Source organism: Erinaceus europaeus, chromosome 15, assembly GCF_950295315.1.
Source record: "Erinaceus europaeus chromosome 15, mEriEur2.1, whole genome shotgun sequence".
In the NCBI taxonomy this organism is placed as follows: domain Eukaryota; kingdom Metazoa; phylum Chordata; class Mammalia; order Eulipotyphla; family Erinaceidae; genus Erinaceus; species Erinaceus europaeus.
Window position 1 is genome coordinate 6940263 of NC_080176.1, and position 18566 is coordinate 6958828.

The 18566-nt window shown below is 51.6% G+C and overlaps 1 protein-coding gene across 2 annotated transcripts in view; it reads left to right on the forward strand.

Moving 5' to 3' along the window:
• Positions 1-360: 360 nt before the first annotated feature.
• The window catches only part of GSG1L (GSG1 like), a 106486-nt gene continuing 88280 nt past the window's right edge, over positions 361-18566 (forward strand). Inside the window, exons 1-2 of one of the 2 annotated variants that reach the window (XM_060172745.1) lie at positions 599-682; positions 17588-17646. Coding sequence is in view for 1 of the 2 variants with exons in the window: in XM_060172743.1 (XP_060028726.1) it covers positions 370-682 (313 nt within the window). In the remaining variant the exon portion in view is untranslated. Of the gene's footprint in view, positions 683-17587; positions 17647-18566 lie in introns of both variants that reach the window. The other variant, XM_060172743.1, reaches the window with a different exon arrangement.

The following is an 18566-nucleotide window of genomic DNA, read 5'->3' on the forward strand; positions in this document are numbered from 1 at the left end:
CCCGCTCCCGGCTCCCCGCTTCCCGCTCCCGGCTCCCCGGCTCCCGGCTCCCCGCTCCCGGCTCCCGCTCCCCGCTCCCGGCTCCCCGCTCCCCGCTCCCGGCTCCCCGCTCCCGGCTCCCCGCTCCCGGTTCCCGCCTCCCCGCTCCCGGCTCCCCGCTCCCCGCTCCCGGCTCCCGCCTCCCCGCTCCCGGCTCCCCGCTCCCGGCTCCCCGCTCCCAGGTCCCCGCGCCCCGCGCCCCGCGCCCCGCGCCCTGCCGGGGCCATGCACCCGCCCGCCCCCCGCCCCTCGCAGGCACCCGGGCCCCGGGGCGCGGCGGGCAGCGGCCGCTGAGCGGCGCCGGGAAGTTGCGGGGCGGCCCCGGGCGGCATGAAGACGAGCCGGCGCGGCCGGGCGCTCCTGGCCGTGGCCCTGAACCTGCTGGCGCTGCTCTTCGCCACCACCGCCTTCCTCACCACGCACTGGTGCCAGGGCACGCAGCGGGTGGCCAGGCCGGGCTGCGGCCCCGCAGGCTGCCCTCCCGCGGGCGCCAACGCCTCGGCCAACGGCTCGGCCGCCCCCGCCGCCCCCGGGCCGCCGGGCCCCGCGCGCTACAGCTGGGAGGCGGGCGACGAGCGCTTCCTGCTGCGCCGCTTCCACGCCGGCATCTGGTTCTCGTGCGAGGAGCTGCTCGGCCGCCCGGGTGAGCGAGGGCCGCGCCGCGCCGGGAGGGAGGGAGGGAGGCAGGGAGGGGACGGGATGGGACGGGAGGGGGAGAGCGCCCCCCGCGGCCGCCCCGCGGTTGTCCCGCCGGCCTGGGGGGCGCTTGGGACTGGACGCCGGGGGCTCCCGCAGCCCGGTCCCCGCCCCGCGCCCGCCGCTCCCGCCCTGGAGGCGCGCCCCCCAGCCCCCAACTCTTATTCGCCGCCGCTGCCGCTGCCAGCCCGCCCCCCTTCTTTGCAGGGATTCTGGGCACCTCCTCCTGTCTGCATCCCGTGTGTGTGTGTGTGTGTGTGTGTGTGTGTGTGTGTGTGTGTGTGTGTGTGTGTGTGTGTGTGTGTGTGTGTGTGTGTGTTTGAGTGTGTGTCTGAGTGTGTGTCTGAGTGTGTCTGAGTGTGTGTCTGAGTGTGTGTCTGAGTGTGTGAGTGTGTGTGTCTGAGTGTGTGTGTGTGTGTCTGAGTGTTCTGTGTGTGAAACTGTGACTGTGAGTGTGTCTGAGTGTGTGTCTGTGTGTGAGACTGTGTATGTGACTGAGTGTGTATGTGTGTCTGAGTGTGTGAGACTAATTGTGTGACTGTGTGTATGAATGTGTGTGTCTCTGTAAGACTGAGTGTGTATGTGCATGTGCTGTGTGTGAGACTGTATATGTGGCTGTGTGTGTGTGATAGTGTGAGACTTAGTGTGTGACTGAGTGTGTGTATGAGTGTCTCTGTGTGAGACTGTGTGACTGTGAGTGTGTATGAGTGTGTGTGAGACTGTGTATGTGACTGTGATAGTGTGTGAGACTTAGTGTGTGACTGAGTGTGTGTATGAGTGTGTCTCTGTGTGAGACTGTGTGGCTGTGAGTGTGGCTGAGTGTGTGTGTGTGTGTGTGTGTGAGACAGTGTGAGAGTTAGTGTGTGACTGTGTATATGAGTGTGTCTGTGTGTGAAACTGTGTGACTGTGAATGTGTATGAATGTTTGTGTCTCTGAGACTGTGTGTATGTGACTGAATGTGTATGTGACTGAGAGTGATTGTGTCTGTGTATGAGACTGTGTGTGACTGTGTGTGTATGTGTATGAGAGAGTTTGTGCGTGAGACTGAGTGTCTGTGTGTGAATGTGTGTATATGTGTGACAGTGTATGCTACTGTGCATGTGAGACTGCATGTTTGTGCATGTGGGACTGTATGTGTGTGTGTGTGACTGAGAGTGTTTGTGTGTTCATTTGTGTGAGTGTGTGTAAGAGATGTGTGTGAGACTGTGTGTGTGTGAATGAAGGTGTGTGTGTGCCTGAGAATGCGTGTGCCTGAGTGTCTTTGTGTGCTGTGTGCTGTGTGTGTGACTGTGTGAGGGAATGAGTGTGTGAGACTGTGTGTAAGTGTGTGTGTGACTGTGTGAGGGATGAGTGTGTGAGACTGTGTGTAAGTGTGTGTGTGACTGTGTGTAAGTGTGTGTGTAACTGTGTGAGGAATGAGTGTGTGAGACTGTGTGTGTGTGTGTGACTGTGTGAGGGGATGAGTGTGTGAAACTGTGTGTGTGTGACTGTGTGAGGGATGAGTGTGTGAGACTGTGTGTAAGTGTGTGTGTGACTGTGTGTAAGTGTGTGTGTAACTGTGTGAGGAATGAGTGTGTGAGACTGTGTGTGTGTGTGACTGTGTGAGGGGATGAGTGTGTGTGACTGTGTGTAAGTGTGTGTGTGACTGTGTGAGGGATGAGTATGTGAGACTGTGTAAGTGTGTGTAGTATGTGACTGTGTGAGGGACGAGTGTGTGAGACTGTGTGTAAGTGTGTGTAGTGTGTGACCTGTGTCTTATGTTTGAGACTGTGTGTGTGTGTGTGTGTGTGTGACTGTGTGATGGATGAGTGTGTGAGACTGTGTGTAAGTGTGTGTGAGACTGTGTGTGTGTGTGTGTAGTGTGTGACCTGTGTCTATGTTTGAGACTGTGTGTGTGTTTGAATGTGTGTGTGAGTGTATGAGAAAGTGAATGTGTGTGGATGTGTGTGTGTGAGTGTGTTAAGCCTGTGTGAGTGAATATGTGTGAGTGAATGTGTGTGTGTGTGTGTGTGTGCAGGGCCAGTGGCTACCATCTGTGCCTTTGCAGAAGGGGTCACCCCCCTTCCTCGACCTGTGCTGAAGCGCCCCTAGTTGTGCCAGAAAGTCGGAACCAATGGGGAGTGGCCTGTCCTGGTCCTTCCACACCCCAGAGGCAGGTGGGGCAGTGGGACAACTCTGGAAGGCTCCCATCAGAATGGGGGGGGGGTATGAGAAAGAACAGACTGCTTCCTGAGGGGGCCCTCCCCCTTGAGGGCCCCCAGGCTGGCTGGCGGTGAGGCTCCCACCAAGTTCAGAGGGGTCCTGACAGATGCGGTGGCTGGTCTGCGCCACCCCCTATTTCCTAGATAATGACACCCCGAGTCTAGGCGTGGGGCCCCCTTGGGCGCAGTGACCCTTTGCCAAGGTTAGGGCGGCTCCGGCTCCGGGGTGCCAGGCTCCCCTCAGGAGTGGAGTGGAGCTGCTGCGCAGAAATAGGGAGACTCTGCTCTTTTGCCCCAATGAGCTCTTGTCTGACTTGCTGTAAGTTGGAGTCGACCAGTTAGCCCAGAGGGCTGCTCCCTCACCAATGTCCCCTGCACTGGGCAGCTCCTCTGCTCCACCCCCTCACCCTGTCCTCTGCACCCCACTGGGGTGGGTCTCTGCTGTTCACTCTCACTACCAGTCACATCTGGCACAGTCTGCCATTGTCGCTGGCTTACTGTCTCCTGTGTCCGCAGGATGTCACCATGCCCAGCTTTTGGGTAGTGGCCCGCATTGTAGGCCTTCAGCAAGTCTGTGCAAGAGAGATGCTAGGTGAAGTCTTGGGAGGGTGCCAAGAGGTGTTCTGGGGGTGCTGCACCCCTTTGAGTTCTGGGAATGCTCTCACAATGTTCCTGGCTGCTCTTCACTGTCTTAGGGTATTGAACCAAGGGTCGCCCCGACTCGCTTCACCCCAGAAGACTCACTTCTGGGGTGTACTCTGGCCCCGACCTTTTACTCAGGGACAGAACTGAAGACACTGCACCTCAAAAGGTGTCTTGGCAAACACTCACGGGCTCTACTCAGCCAAGCCCTAACCTGTCCCACAGACTCCCTCACACATCACCTTGCATGAGGACCTGGGTTCAAACCCCTGGTCCCCACCTGCAGAGGGAAAGCTTCTTGAGCTGTAGAGTAGGGCTGCAGGTGTCTCTCCTTCTCTCTGTCTTTCTCTCACCTCTATGGAAGAAGAGGGAGGAGGTGAAGGTAGAGGAGAAGGAGGAATCGGAGTTGGAGTTGGGGGGGAAGGAGGAGGAGGAAGGAAAGGAAAGGAGGAATTAGCTGCCGGGAGCGGTGGAGTGGAGCAGGCACCGAGTCCCAGCAATAACCCTGGTGGCAAAAACTTCCGTCAGTGCCTCCCAGGCAGCAGAGAGGCCCTGCCCTTGCTGTCCCCTGAAGGAGCGTCACACCAGTTGACTTTGCCCTCAAGGTCACCACCCAGATCTCTTGGTCTTGCCCAAGATGCTCCTCACAGGATGCCAAGCCTGAGCATGAAACACAAAGTTAGCGCCTGGGAACCTAGCTCAGCACACCAGAGTGCAAGTCTTTTATACCTGAGGGCCCGGGGTTCAATTCCCTGGGGCTCATCCCCTCCTCCTTGTGTGCCAGAGTTGAGCAATATTCTGGTCTCTCATAAATAGAGTAAATATTGAAAAATCATTCATTGAACACCACTGGAAAACAAGGCTAGTTTCCATGGTTTGAACCTTCACCGTGCACCAGACAGACAGTGTTCAAACTTTTCACTTGCTGGCTTTTGTGAAATCCTGGACAGTAGCCTGGAGGTGGGGGTTTCTGGTGTCCTCTCTTTCCAGATGAGGAATCTGAGGTTCACAGATGGCTATTTATTTATTTATTTATTTATTTATCTCACAGCTTCCCTGAGGGGTTGCGGAGGGTGTGCAGTTGACTTCAGGGGGCAGAAAGGAATCAGGGTGAAATGATAAAAAAAGAGTGGTTGCAGTTGGAGACTGGAATGCGGGGTGATCTGGGGGGCTCAAAGTGATACCCTCACCCCGAGTCTGCTATGGAAACCTGGATGGTTGAGTTAATGTGTTGGGTAAAATAGTGCCCCCTTCTCATTTTCTCTTTTTTCTCCATCACTGTTGGCTAGAAATCATCCTTCCCAGAAAAATCACAATTTTCTTCCCTGGGAGCTTGGAAAACAGTTATCAGCCTGTCAGTGCTGGTGAGAAATTAGGGAGCCAGGAGCCAGCTTGGCTGGTTGCCCCCTCTAGTCCCACACTGCCCAGCTCCTGCCCCATCCACCACCCGGTCCTGAAAGGGTGCCAGGAAGTACCTGGCCTCAAACTTTTGTTGCCATGACAACCTTCCTTCTGGGTGCTGAGACCATTTTTAAAAATTTATTCTTCACTCAAAGAGGAGAAAGAACCCAACAACCGGCACGAGCTCGTTCGAGCCCTCCCTCCCCTCTCCCCGAGACCCCCAGGACCAGCCTCTTTGCCGCCTGTCCACCTTGGAGAAGCACAGGGAAGCTTCTAGGGTGGTGGTGGGGAAGCCTAGGAGGGTTCAGCTCTGGTGTCAGGGATTGAACCTGGGGCCTCAGGCATGCAAGTCTGGTACACTGGTACTGCACTGCACCCCTGCCCTTTCTTCCCCCCACTCCCTCCCTGTCTTCTTTCCTTTCTTCCATTTCAGGGTAGTTTTAGCAACAGCCTCAGTTCTGAGGAACAAGGGATTAGAGCAGTGAGCCCCCTATCCTGGGTTCGAGGAGTCAGTGAACAGTTTCAAAGATTCTGGACCTCTGCTGATGTGTGACAGCTGGTCCCCTCCATGCTGTAGCCCTGGAGGCCACTTCCCCCTCCCCTGAGGACATTTGTCCCCTGCTTCTGCAACTGTCCTTCTACCTCCACAAAGAGTGACCCTCAGGTCTGCTCCCTCTGTCCAGAGTCCTCTCACCTAAGGTCAAAGCTGCTGTCCTCCCTCTGTTGCTCGAGATGGGGTGGGGTGCCTCATACACTCTGCCCTGAGGCCTTTGCACTGGCCCTTGCTCTTCCTGGAGAGCTTTCTCACAGTTGGGAGAAGAGCTGTTTCTGGCTTCCTGGAAACTTCCTTAAGTCAGTGCTGAGCTGTCTCTGGAAACCTAATTCAAGATAACACGCCCCCTCCCCCCGCCCCCACCCCCACCCTTTTCCTGTGTGGCTTTTGAGGCTCGGGATGTCCTCAGTGTCATAGGTTTTAAGTGTTATGCCAGTTCCTGGGGACCCAGGGCCGAGTGAACCTGCAGCATTCACACCCTGAGGTGCTCAGCTGACACTGTGGGGCATTTGTGCTTGTCGGTGTGGCTTTTGTCCTTTGTTTCTGGTTCTCAAAGGTCAGGGATGGATTGGATCGACCTTCCCGAGGTGCATCCCGTGAGTCCCCATTCATTGGGGCAACTGACGATCCTTCCTAGCCGACTGAATCCACATGGATCCCAGTCACTTTCAAAGCCATTAACTGGCTACGGAAGAAGGGCAAACGCTAGAAGAAGAACGGTCTGGTCAGGAGGCAGTGACATCTCCTATCCCCTATATTTTGCACCCTCACAGTTCCTTTCTATCTTCCTTTCTTTCTTTCTCTCTTTCTTTCTTTCTCTCTTTCCTTCTTTCTTTCTTTTCTTTCTTTCTTTTTTTTTTTTCACTAGAGCACTGCTCGGCTCTGGCTTATGGTGGTGCGGGGGATTTAACCTGGGATTTTGGAGCCTCAGGCATGAGAGTCTCTTTGCATAACCACTATACTATCTACCCCCACTTCTCTCTCTTTTTAATTTTTAAAATTATCTTTTATTTAATGCATAGAAACAGCCAGAAATCAAGAGGGGAGGGGATGATAAAGAGAGAGACAGAGAGACACCTGCAGCCCTGCTTCACCACTTGCAAAGCTTTCCCTCTGCTGGTGGGGACTAGGGCCTCAAACCCAGGTCATAGCACCTTGTAACACATGCACTTAACCACGTGTGCCACCATCTGGTACCTCCCTTTAGTTTCTATAGAAAAATTCTTCCTCTTGCTTCCTTATACCATGCTACAAGCCTGAGGACTTCCTGGAGGAGGCTGCTAGATCTCTGGGAGGGACTGGGACACTATTAGCAGGGCTTTATGCTGAGAGCACCTGAGGGCTCTGGCTCTGACTCTGAGAGTCGACAGCACAGGCTGCAGCCCCCTTGGCACCTGAAGTGTGGTTTTGGATGGGCACTTGCCCTCTCTGAGCCTCGGTTTTCTGGGCTGAGGTTAAAGCAAGCAGACAACCCTGCGTTTCTCACTCTGCACTCACAGCTCGCCCCCTGGCAGATGCCCCCATGGATAGGGCAACCCCCCCAAAATCCCTGGGCTTTCTCTCTTCCCTTCTCCCCTTCCTCTCTGCCCACCCCCACAAGAGGTTCAGCTGGGTGATGAGGCCAGTGCTGGTCCTAAGTGGCTCAGAGGATTCAGGTCAAGCAGGAATAAGGGGGTGTATTTGGAGGAATAGGGGGTATATTAGCAGAACGCTGCTGCCCACAGTCCAGGCTGAGCACACATTTTGCCAAGCTTGAGGACCCAGGTTCAAACCCCTGGTCACCGCATGGGGAACCCCTGCCGGGGAAACTTCTTTAATGGTGGAGCAGTGCTGTGATGTCTCTCTTCATCTCTCTCCCTCTTTATCTCTCTCCATCTCTCACCTTCTACCTAAAAAAAAAAGAGGTGGCAACAACAACCAAAAGAAAGAAAAGAAGAAAGAAGTAAAAGGAAATGTGAACCTTCTGAGTATTTACTTGTCAGTCATTTTTTAAAAATATATTTTCCCTTTCGTTGCCCTTGTTGTTTTTTATTGTTGTTGTAGTTATTGTTGTTGATGTTGTTGTTGTTGGATAGGACAGAGAGAAATGGAGAGAGGAGGGGAAGACAGAGAGGGGGAGAGAAAGAGAGACACCTGCAGACCTGCTTCTCCGCCTGTGAAGCGACCCCCCTGCAGGTGGGGAGCCAGGGGCTTGAACCGGGATCCTGACGCCGGTCCTTGTGCTTTGTGCCACCTGGGCTTAACCCGCTGTGCTACCACCTGACTCCCGTCAGTCCTTTTTTGTTGGGAATGTCTGAACTTGAAGCCAGGGCCTCATACATGTGAAGGTGTGATTAGAGCTAGAGCCTGCCGAAAATTCTAGAGTGTGATGTGAAATTGCTCTCTTGGAAAAGCATTTATTTATTTATTATTTATTTGATTTTTTAATTTTTAAAATTTTATTTATTTTGATAGAACAGAGAGGAAAATTGAGGGGAGAGGGGGAAAGAAGGAGAGAACTGCAGCTCTGATTCATCATTTGTGAAGCTTTGCTGCTATAGGTGGGGACTGGGGACTTGAACTTGGGTCCTTGAGCATAGCAATACATGCATTGAACCAGGTGTGCCACCATCTGGTCCCCCCATTTTATTAATTTTTTATTGGAGAGGGAATGAATATGAGACTGAGAGCAGAGCACAGCTCAGCTCTGACTTATGGCAGGGCCAGGGATCAAACCTGAGTTTTAGGGCCTCAGACATGCTCTAAGACCTGCCTCCTCAACCCAAGGAAGTATATTGATTGTTAAAACTTCAAAAAAATTATTTATTTATTTATTTATTTATTTATTGGATAGAGATAGCCAGAAATCGAGAAGGAAGGGGGAGATGGAGAGGGAGAGAGAGAGAGACCGAGAGACCCCCGCAGCCCTGCTTCACCCCTCGTCAAGCTTCCCCCTGCAGGTGGGGAATGGGGACTCGACCCGGGTCTCTGCTCATTGTAACATGTGCGCTCAACCAGGTGTGCCACCACCCGGCCCCGATTGTTAAAACTTGACAAGTGACCCAATTAATGGTATCCAGCACACCCATTACCAAGTGTGAAAAGAGAGAGCGGGAGACAGAGAGGAGCTCCTAGCAGAGAGACACCACAGCAGTGCTCTACCGCTCATGAAGCTTCCTGCGTACAGGCTGTCCCATGTGGTGTCCTTGGGACTCGAACCCCAGTCTCTGAGCATGGTAAGGTGTGTGCTGCTCTCGGTGAACCAGCTCGATGCAGAGGGGCTGTGGGGACCTGGCCACATCTTCCAGGCAGGGAGTGTGAGAGGAGTGAAGAGGCAGGTAGGGAACGGAGTGACAGACAGGGAGAGAGAGATGCAGAGACAGGGACACACACACACACACACACACACACACACACACACACAGAATGAGTTTTGGGGGCTGGAGCAGCAGAGCCTGAAATAGCCGGAGGTGGGAAGGCACATATGGCCCTTCCTCTGCTGTTCCCAACAGGCCACAGAATCCTGGGGAGGAGGCCTGCCCCCCCCCCCCCCCCCCCCCGCCCTTGCAGAGGGCAGCTGGGGAAAGCCCTCTCCTCCTCCCCTGCTCTCTCTTCCTTCCTCCTTCTCCCTTCTCCTCCCTTCTCCTCTACTCCCTCTCCTCCTCTTCCCCCTCACCCTCCTGACCTTCCTGCTTTCTCCTCCCCTGTCTCTCCTCTCCTTTTTCTCCCTTCTCCCTGCCTCCTCCTCTCTCTTCCCCTAAGCCCAGAGCCTCACACAAGGGAAGGCACATACTCCACCAGGTGAGTTATCCCCTGGCTCCCTGGCTCGCCCTAAAAACACATCCCAACCACCCACCCCACTGAACACTCCCTGGTTTCTTCTGCCCCAGGGCCTTTGCATTGCATTACTCATGGTAGAACTTTCCCACTTAATAAATAGCCTGTCCTTTTAGGGTGATATCATCTCTGGGCCTCCTCCTGAAAACTGACACCCCCCCCACCCAAGCTCTCTCTCTTCCACCACCCAGTTTAACCTGTTTTTTTTTTTTTTAAAGTTTATTGTGTGTATTACCTATGAGGAATATTTATAAAAATTTCTTCCTTTCTTCTATTTTCTTTCATAGCACAATAAGGTTTGTCAGTTTTGTCCCCTCATTTAAAATATCCCTCATATTGTCTTTATCAACTTAGTTTATATTTGCTAAGACAACTGCATCTTCTTTCTTATTTTTTTATAATTTTTTTATTAGTGGCTTAATATTGATTTACAAGACTATAAGATACTCAGGGCATGATCCCACGCCATTCCCACCACCAGAGTTCTGTGTCTCTATTCCTTCCATTGGAAACTGTGGTCGTTCTCCCAAGGTCACAGTTTTCGATTGGCTTTATATTTGTCACTATCTGCACGCACACGCACACACACACACACTTGCCCATTTTTTCCTATGGTCCTACCTTCTCTTCCTTTCTGAGTCACTCCTACACTCCTACACTCCTACTACTCCTGAGTGTCCTTTCATTTTTCCCCTCTTCTCTCTCAGATAAGAGAAACAGTGCCTGGCTTCCTCTGGTGTTTTCTAGATTCACTTCCCTTTCAGTGATGGCATAAAAACAAGATTCCTGGTAGCAGACGCTTTGGGTCCTGGTGGAACTGGGGTTCAGAGCGCTCTGGTCATCCTCCCCTATCATTTACACCTTTGGGAGTATGGACTAGAATTCTTTTTGGGGTATAGAAGGTGGGAGTTTGGGCTTCTGTAATTGCTTCTCTGCTGGACATGGATGTTGGCAGGTGGATCCATACCCCCAGCCTGTTTCTATCTTTCCCTAGTGCAGTCTTCCTTTGACTTAGTTTTTGAGCCTTGTCTTATTAGCATTTGAAACATTTGAGTTAAAAACTTTGTTTCCAATGTAGTAAAAGAGAAAAAAAAGGATGCAGGATGCCTTTAGTGCTAGAGTCTATCTTTGAGCACCAGTTGGGTCCAGTCAGATGACTTTCAAAGCACAGCAATGTTTTTCCAAACAGGTCGTAAAAATTCTGATGTTACTGTTTCGTGTCTCTTGGTCCTGAAATTTTGGTTTTGTTTCTGCATGGATCCAAGAATAGTTCAGTAGAGTGCCGGAAAAAAAATTCCCAGTGCCTTGTCTAATTTGCTTAAATTGTGTTATTATCTTTTTAGTTTTACTGGATGATAGAGGCTGTCTGTGAATTTCTACCTCCTCCCTGCCTTCTCCTTCTCTCCTCCTCCTCCGCCTCTTCCTCTTCCTCTTCTTTGTAAATATTTTCTTCAGAAAGGCAGATACAGTCCCTGCACGTAGGGTAAAGCTGCTTCTTGGATGTATTACTCTAGGATGTCTTGTTATTTCTTACCATTGCTTTCTGGGTTTCTCCCAAACTGGAAGAGGTTGGTCAAAGTCTTTCTGTTCAAGAGAATTCTTTCCACTTTGACTTGTGTTCTGAGAGCTGTTTTTTTCTTTTTTCTTTTTCTTTCTTTCTTTTTTTTTTTTTTTTTGCTTTTCTAAAGCCTGATTCTGTGTTATTCATCACAAGCAAAATTTGTGACAGTTATATTTTCATTGCGGAATTGTGGATTTTATCTTTTGTCAAGATAAAATGACTGTTTTCCCCCTGGTGAATGCTTTCTGCTCTGAGTTTTATTTTTTTTTCTGTTTTCCTATTGCCAGCTCTGCTTCTCTTTGTGTCTGTTCCTGATGCGCCGTGGCCCAGTCATTTGATTAACCTTCCCAGTGCCTTTCTGCGAACAAATACCTAGAAGGGGCAGTGGAGCTGGATTCTGTTGGTCCAACATGCAGGTCTCAGCCAATAACATTTCTTTCTTTTCTAAAATTCTTTTTTTATTTGATAAGACAGAGAGAAACTGAGAGGGGGAGGACGAGTTAGAGAGGGAAAGAGAAAGAGAGGCACACCTACAGCCCTGTTTCACTGCTTATGAAGCTTCTCTCCTGCAGGTGGAGACTGAGGGCTTGAACCCTGGTCCTTGCATATGGTAACATGTGCACTCAACCAGCTGTACCGATACCCAGCCCCTCTAACACTGATTTCCATCATAAACACACTGAAATTGACTTCCCTCTTTCTGTGGAAGGTTTGCAGTTCTTTCCTTTTCTCTGTGGACATTTGTAATTTCTCGCGAGATGCTTTAGGCTTTGTTTCTCTTTCCTTTGCTAGTGCTTTCAGAAATTAACATACTGGTGCTAATTCTGTTTTGTTTTTTTTGTTTTTTGTTTTACCAGCTGGCCTTTCATGTCTGTAGTAACCACATGCACACAGGGCATCTTATGGGCCAAACGAGCAGGCCAGTCACTCTGGATTTCAGCTTCTTAACTCATTTCTCTAATAGTCGTTGCCACCTCACTTAATTGGCTACGGTGGTGCTGATTCCAACTCCCTCGGTTAATCCCCCCCCCCCCGTCTTATTTCCACAAAGGTTGCTTTGGGGGGGGGGTGGGATGGATATGTGACTGTGCAAGACACAAGGCCGCAAACACGCCCCCCCCCCCAATTTGATGAGTGAGACTGGGACTGTGAGAGAGGCTATGGCCTCTGGCACAGAGGAGATAGCACAGAGAACTGAGTGGAGGCCTGGAGTGAGGGCCTGGGAGAGAGAGAGGGTGGCGGGGGATGGAGTGGGCACTGGGCTGGGGGTGGGGGAGCCCCGACAGGATGGGGCTTTGCGGGTGGGGGGGGGCTTTCTCCTCAGCTACTTCTCAGTGCTGGTTTACCCACTTTATCCAAGAATAGCTATCTGTGACCTTTGGAGAATACAGATCTCTATATATCTAGGACAGTGAAAAGCTTGGGCACTGAGGACAGAAGACAATTCCATAAAGAGATGATATTCCGGGGGCTAGGCGGTAGTGCAGCAGGTCAAGCGCACATGGCGCAAAGTGCAAGGACTGGGGTAAGGATCCCAGTTCGAGCCCCTGCTCCCCACCTGCAGGAGGGGTCGCCTCACAAGTGGTAAAGCAGGTCTGCAGGTGTCTGTCTTCTCTTCTCCTGTCTTTCCCTCCTCTCTCTCGATTTCTCTTTGTTCTTTCCAACAACAACAACAGCTATAACAACAATAACAACCACAACAATGGCAACAAAATGGGAAAAATAGCCTCCAGGAGCAGTGGATTCATAGTGCTAGCACTGAGCCCCAGCAATAACCCTGGAGGAAAAAAAAAAAAAAGATGATATTCCTAGAGAAGAAGATCCTGGGTGAATGGAAGGGTGGAACAGTCAAGTCTTCCTAAGTGGATTGTAAGAGGCACCCAACCAATTAAGAAAAAAATGTCATTTGGTCCAAGAATGAGCTTCCTTGTTAGGATAATGGGGGAAGAAAGAATCAGAGCAGAATTCAGGCAAAGGGTGAGGGGATGTTACCAAATGGAAAAAGAAATAAGGGTCCGGCAGTGGCACACCTGGTTAAGTACTAAGCACAAGGATCCGGGTTCGAGACCCAGCTCCCCACCTATAAGGGGGTCACTTCACAAGCGGCGAAGCAGGTCTGCAGATGTCTCTCTCCCTCTCTATCTTCCTTCCTCTCTTAATTTCTCTCTGTCCTATCCTATAAAAAAATTGTAGAAAAAATAGTCGCCAGGAGCAGTGGATTCATAGTGTGGCACTGAGTACCAGCCATAAACCTGGAGGCAAAAAAAAAAAGAGAGAGAGAGAGAGAGAAACTGATTTCAGACTTTACTTTCTCAGTGCTGGGTGCTAGCAAATATGGGGTCACTCCCCCATCTCACCACACTCCCACTCTTAATAGTTAAGGGGGGTTCTTTCAATCCTGGGGCCCCCACTTCCAATCCTGGTCCTGGCGGAGGGGCTGTGCCTCCCCTCTAATGGACTCTGTTCCAGCCAGCAGGCCAGGTTCTGGCTAACTAGTACCCCCTGGGGACCAGTCCTTGTTACACTCACACTGCTCTGGCGAAATCCAAGTTGGTTCCTTTTCCACCTCTGCCTTCCTGAACAGTCCCTGAGGGTGGTCTTTTTTTTTTCTTTCTTTTTTTTTTTTTTCTTCCTTATAGTCACTGTGAGGACCTGGTGGGGCTTTTGGAGGCAAGACTCATAAAGGTGTGGGCATCCTGGGAGGTTTTTCTCTTTTTCTTTTCTTTTTCTCTGACCTTTGCACCCAGAGAGCCAGCAATCTGTCAATTTCATGTCAACTTTATGTCAGTTCCACGCCAAGGACATCTCAAGGCTCCTTGCCTCCTCTCTGATTCTGAAGCCCTTGGTGGAAGCTGCTGTGTGTTCTCTCCAGGAGCTGTGATTAGGGAAGCCATCTCTCTGTCTCTCTGATCTAGGAGGTAGGTGAGGGGGGAGAGCCCTTTGCAGGTGTTCACAAGTCAGGATGCTGAGCCCAAGTCCCTTCTACTTTTCTCCCTTAGAGAAAGTGAGAAGAGGTGGCCAGGCAGTGGCACACCTGGCTAAACCCACACAGTACGAAGTGCAAGGATCCTGGTTGGAGCCCCCAGATCCCCACCTGCAGGGGGCATGCTTCACAAGCAGCGAAAGCAGGTCTGCAGGTATCTGTCTTTCTCTCTCCTCCTCCATCTCCCCCTCTTCTCTCAATTTCTCTCTGTCCTATCTAATAAAAATGGAAAAACTGGCCACCAGGAGCAGCGATAACTCTGGAGGGAAACAAGAAACACACACACACACACAGACACACACACACAGACACACACACACACACACAGAAGGAAGGTGAGAAGTCACTAGCCTAGGTCCCACAGGCTCTGCCCCTCTTCCCTCTCTCCCTGCACTCCAGCCTGAGTCAGTTTGGACTCCTGTGGGTGAGACAAGTAGAGCCATGGCTGCAGTTTCAGGAAGGAAGATGCTTCTCAGGCCCAAGTCTGCTGCCTCCTTATGTCCCTGGTTGATAGCAGCACGTCCCCTCCTTGGCGGTGATTTAAGTTGTTCAGCTTCATGTCGCAAACATTCTGCATTGTTGATTCAATTTTCGGGACGGTGGAGTTGGCTCTTGGCTGCTTTCAGATGTGCATTTTGACTCTGCACTCGTGGCTTTGGTTCCTAAGTTGTCCCCGTTCTCTCCCTTGATTCCACTTGGCCTTGAGTGGGCTGGGGGGGGGGGGTTCCCCTCTGTGAAGGTTCCATCCCTGGCTTGGAGCCTGGGTTCTAAGGGCACAAGCCAGTGTTTTCCCCAAGTCAGTCTGTCCTTCCTGTAAGAGGCACATTCCAAAGACGCGTGTTTATCGTCTATCTTGAGGACACAACACGTTCCTCTTGTTAGCTTAAAATTGTCCCCCAAAATCCCACATTGATGGTTTCCCCACCCCTGGGCAGGGAAGGCTTAGCACTCTCCATGCCTGGCTGCTGTTTGACCCACCTCACTCACAGGACACTGTTTTAATAGTTGGCTTTTTTTTTTTTTTTTTTTTAGATTTGGGTTTCTTTTTTCTTCCTTTTACAAAATCTTTCATTTATTATTGGCTAGAGACAGAGAACTTTAGGAGCAGGGGAGATAGGGAAAAAGACAGAGAGACACCTGGAGCCCTGCCTCAGCACTTGTGCCATTCTCCCCCTGCAGGTGGGGACCAGGAGCTTGAACCAAAGCCCTTTAGCACTGTAATGTGTGCGCTTAGCCAGGTGCGCCACCGCCTGGCCCCAGTGGCTGGCATTTCTATCAATTTCTAAATCGATTTCAGAGTCCCTCCTCAATCCCCAGGATTTCTTTACATTTTGTGCCTCTGCTCGCTCGAGTTAAAATCTGCCTCTCTCAACACTTGCTGGCTTGACTATGAAAAAAGGAATCACCTCCAGGCTGGGCAGATGCCCTCTAGTTTGTTCATTTCTTTACTTGGGGGGCAGCCCTGATGGGTGAGCCCAGAGCCATGCTTACACAAGATAGGCCTGAGCTATCTTCCAGGCCCAATTTTCTCCCTTCCTCCCTCCCTGCCTCCCTCCCTTCCTTCCTTTCACCCTTTCTCTCCCTTCTTTCCTTCCTTTCTATTTTTATTGCCACCAGCATTAGAACACTGGGACTTGGTGCAGGAACTATGAATCCACTGCCCCCTTAGTCTTTTCTTTTTTCTTCTTTATTTGATAGGACAGAGAAAAATTGAGAGGGGAGGGGGAGGTAGAGAGGGAAAGAGACAGAGACATCTGTAGCCCTGCTTCACTGCTTGTGAAACTTCTCCCCTGCTGGGTCCTTGCAGGTGAGTCACCACCAGCCACCCCCCCCCCCATTTTCTATTCTTAATTTCTTAGAGAGAGGAGAGATAACCTCTCCTGGTGGCATTTCTGCTGCTCCCATGTGGTGCTGAGGCTCAAAGCCAGGGCCTCACACCAGCAGGGTGTGCACTCTTCCAGGTGTGTTGTCTCTCGCTCCCCCTCTAGCTCCTTAGAGCAGTGCTGGGTGTGGACTCTGCTGTCCCCTGGAGCACAACTCATACTCCTGTCTTTCTCCTCATCTTTGCCCAGTTTGACTTGATCTCATTCCGCAACATGCTTTTGATCTTCCACAGAGTTCCTCACCAGGAATCACAGACACCAGACAGATGGCAGTTAGGTGAGGGGGGGAGACGGGGAGGGGGGCCAGGTCTCACAAAGAGGCTCTGTGCTGCAGAGGGTGGGGGCTGCCTCTTCCAGACCCTGTGGTGTCACCAGCCTCCCAGGAAGAGCTGACTCAGGGAGATTCCCTCCTGGGCTGGCATGTTTTAGAGGACAGCTGTTGGCTACCAGTGAGGTTTAACCTGGAAGCCTGGCCCACTCTGTGAGAAGAAGCACTGACTGAGAGGAGGGAGAGTGGGATAAGAGAGCCAAGGATAAGTGAGTTGAGATTGTGGTTAGATCCAAACTGGCAGCCGATAGGCTCTGCCCTCCCTGGGGTGTTGGAAGGACCCCCAGGAGCTACTTGCATGTCTCCTCACCTGCCTTGGAGTCCGGAGGATGGAAGGTTCTGATTCTGGGGGGCTGTGGGGCTGACCACATCTCATGGAAGGAGCTGAGCCCAGCTCAAAGGTCCCTTTCCCAGGCTGCTGGAAAAGCGTGTCTCCTTGACATTCTGTTTGCTTACTGATAATAAACTTTTTGAGTGTGTATTATATGCCTCAGATTAGGCTTTTATTGGGGTGGGGTGGGGCAGCTGAGCCTCTATGCGACTGTCTCAAAGAGGAAGCTTTCTGTGAGGCTCAGAAGTGGGGAGTGGTGGGGCAGTTCTAAGGTGCTGAGGAGCAGGGGAGAGAAAGGAAAGTTTGGCTGGGCCGTGCTGGGTGTTGTGGTCCCTGTGAGGTGGCAAACTGACAGTGGTGGTGGGCATGGGGGAAGTGTATCGGGTCTGGGAAGTAAGACTTGATGATGTAGCTGGGGAAGGAGGGGAATCAAGGGGGACCCCGGACTCTTGGCCTGAGAAGTTGGTGGGTGTTGTCACTGACTGAGACGGACAAAAATGAGGAGGGAGGGGTTTTGTGTGTATCAGGAATTTTACTGTGTGGCACATTCAAGATTAGATTCTCACGTTGATTTCTGATCTTCCGAGGGCTGAGGACAAGATATCCAGACGGGTTTGTGTGAGAGTGTTTGTGTTGTGTCTGCGTGGATGTATGTGTAAGTGTGAATATGTGTGTATGTACATGTGAGTGCTTATAAGTGTGAGACTGTGTGTGTGACAGTGTATGTGTGAGAGAACGTTCTCTGTGTAGGGGTTCTCAGCCTTGGCACTGTGGGCATTTTGTACCAGATGTTCTTTTGTTTGTTTGTTTTTTGTGGGGGCTGTCCTGTACATTATTGTTTTTTGTTTTTATTTATTTATTACCTTTTTGTTGCCCTTGTTGTTTCCATTGTTATGGTAGTTATTATTATTGTTGTTGATGTCATCATTCTTGGATAGGACAGAGAGAAATGGAGAGAGGAGGGGAAGACAGACAGACAAGGAGAGAAAGATAGACACCTGCTGACCTGCTTCACTGCTTGTTCAGCGACTCCTCTGCAGGTGGGGAGCCAGGGGCTGGAACCGGGATCCTTATGCTGGTCCTTGCGCTTTGCACCAGGTGCGCTTAACCCGCTACGCCACCGCCCGACTCCCCGTTGTATTGTTTTTTTAGGCATCCATGATCTCTACAGACTGAACTCCAGCTGCACCACCCCAGTGAGGACAATCCAGGTGACAGTCTAGATGGCCCCAGGTCAAGTGTCCCCTGACTGGGGGGGTGGGGGGGCACTCCTGGTTGAGAATCTGAATGCAGTGGGGACCCCCTGACTGGCACCAGGAATAGGAACACGGGTGTCTGCACTGCCACCCCACCCCGCGCACCCCCGTGGCCATGACCTCAGTTGACCATGGCCATGACCTCAGTTGACCACGTGACTTGTTTCTCTTTTAATGGAGGCCCAGGGCCGTGCACAGAAGCAGCCCTACTGCTTCAGGGCCGACCTTTTCAGTCTCTTTGTTTAAATACATAGAACTAGAGAAAGAGAGACACCACAGCACTGCTCCACCATGCATGGGACTCCGCCCTGATACTTCAGTGCTCCCAGGTGGTGCCAGGGTTCGAAGCCAGGGTCTTGTGGCTGGTTGCACACTTTGCCATCAGAGGCAGCCTCAGAATCCTGCTTCACACAGCTGGCCTGTAGCCATTACCAACAGCCAGAACGGGCGGTCAGATGAAACCTTTCCCCTCCGTGTTCTGGGGGACTGAGCACACCAGGTGCAGGTGTCTGTCACACCCTGACCTGCAGTAAAGTCCCAGGCAGCTGCCTGCCCCTCTGGGCCCCACATCCTCACTGGTGTATACAGATGCCCCTGGCTGCTTTCTGCGGATCTGCTAGAGCCTTAAGTGGGAAGATCAATGAGATAATCTGGGGAACTCAATTTGAGTTTTTGGAGGCGGGCAGAACCTTACTGAAATGCACAGCAGGATCATTATCTCACGGGGTGCTGTGAAGGTGAACCGGTAAATAATTAGAAAACATTTAGCCGCTATCAAGTGCCAGTTTTAATAATGGGAACAGGGGAAGAGGAAGGCTCTGGGAGGGCGGGGAGGCTGGCAGGCGGGCGGGCGGGCAGGCGGCCTTCCCAGGCGG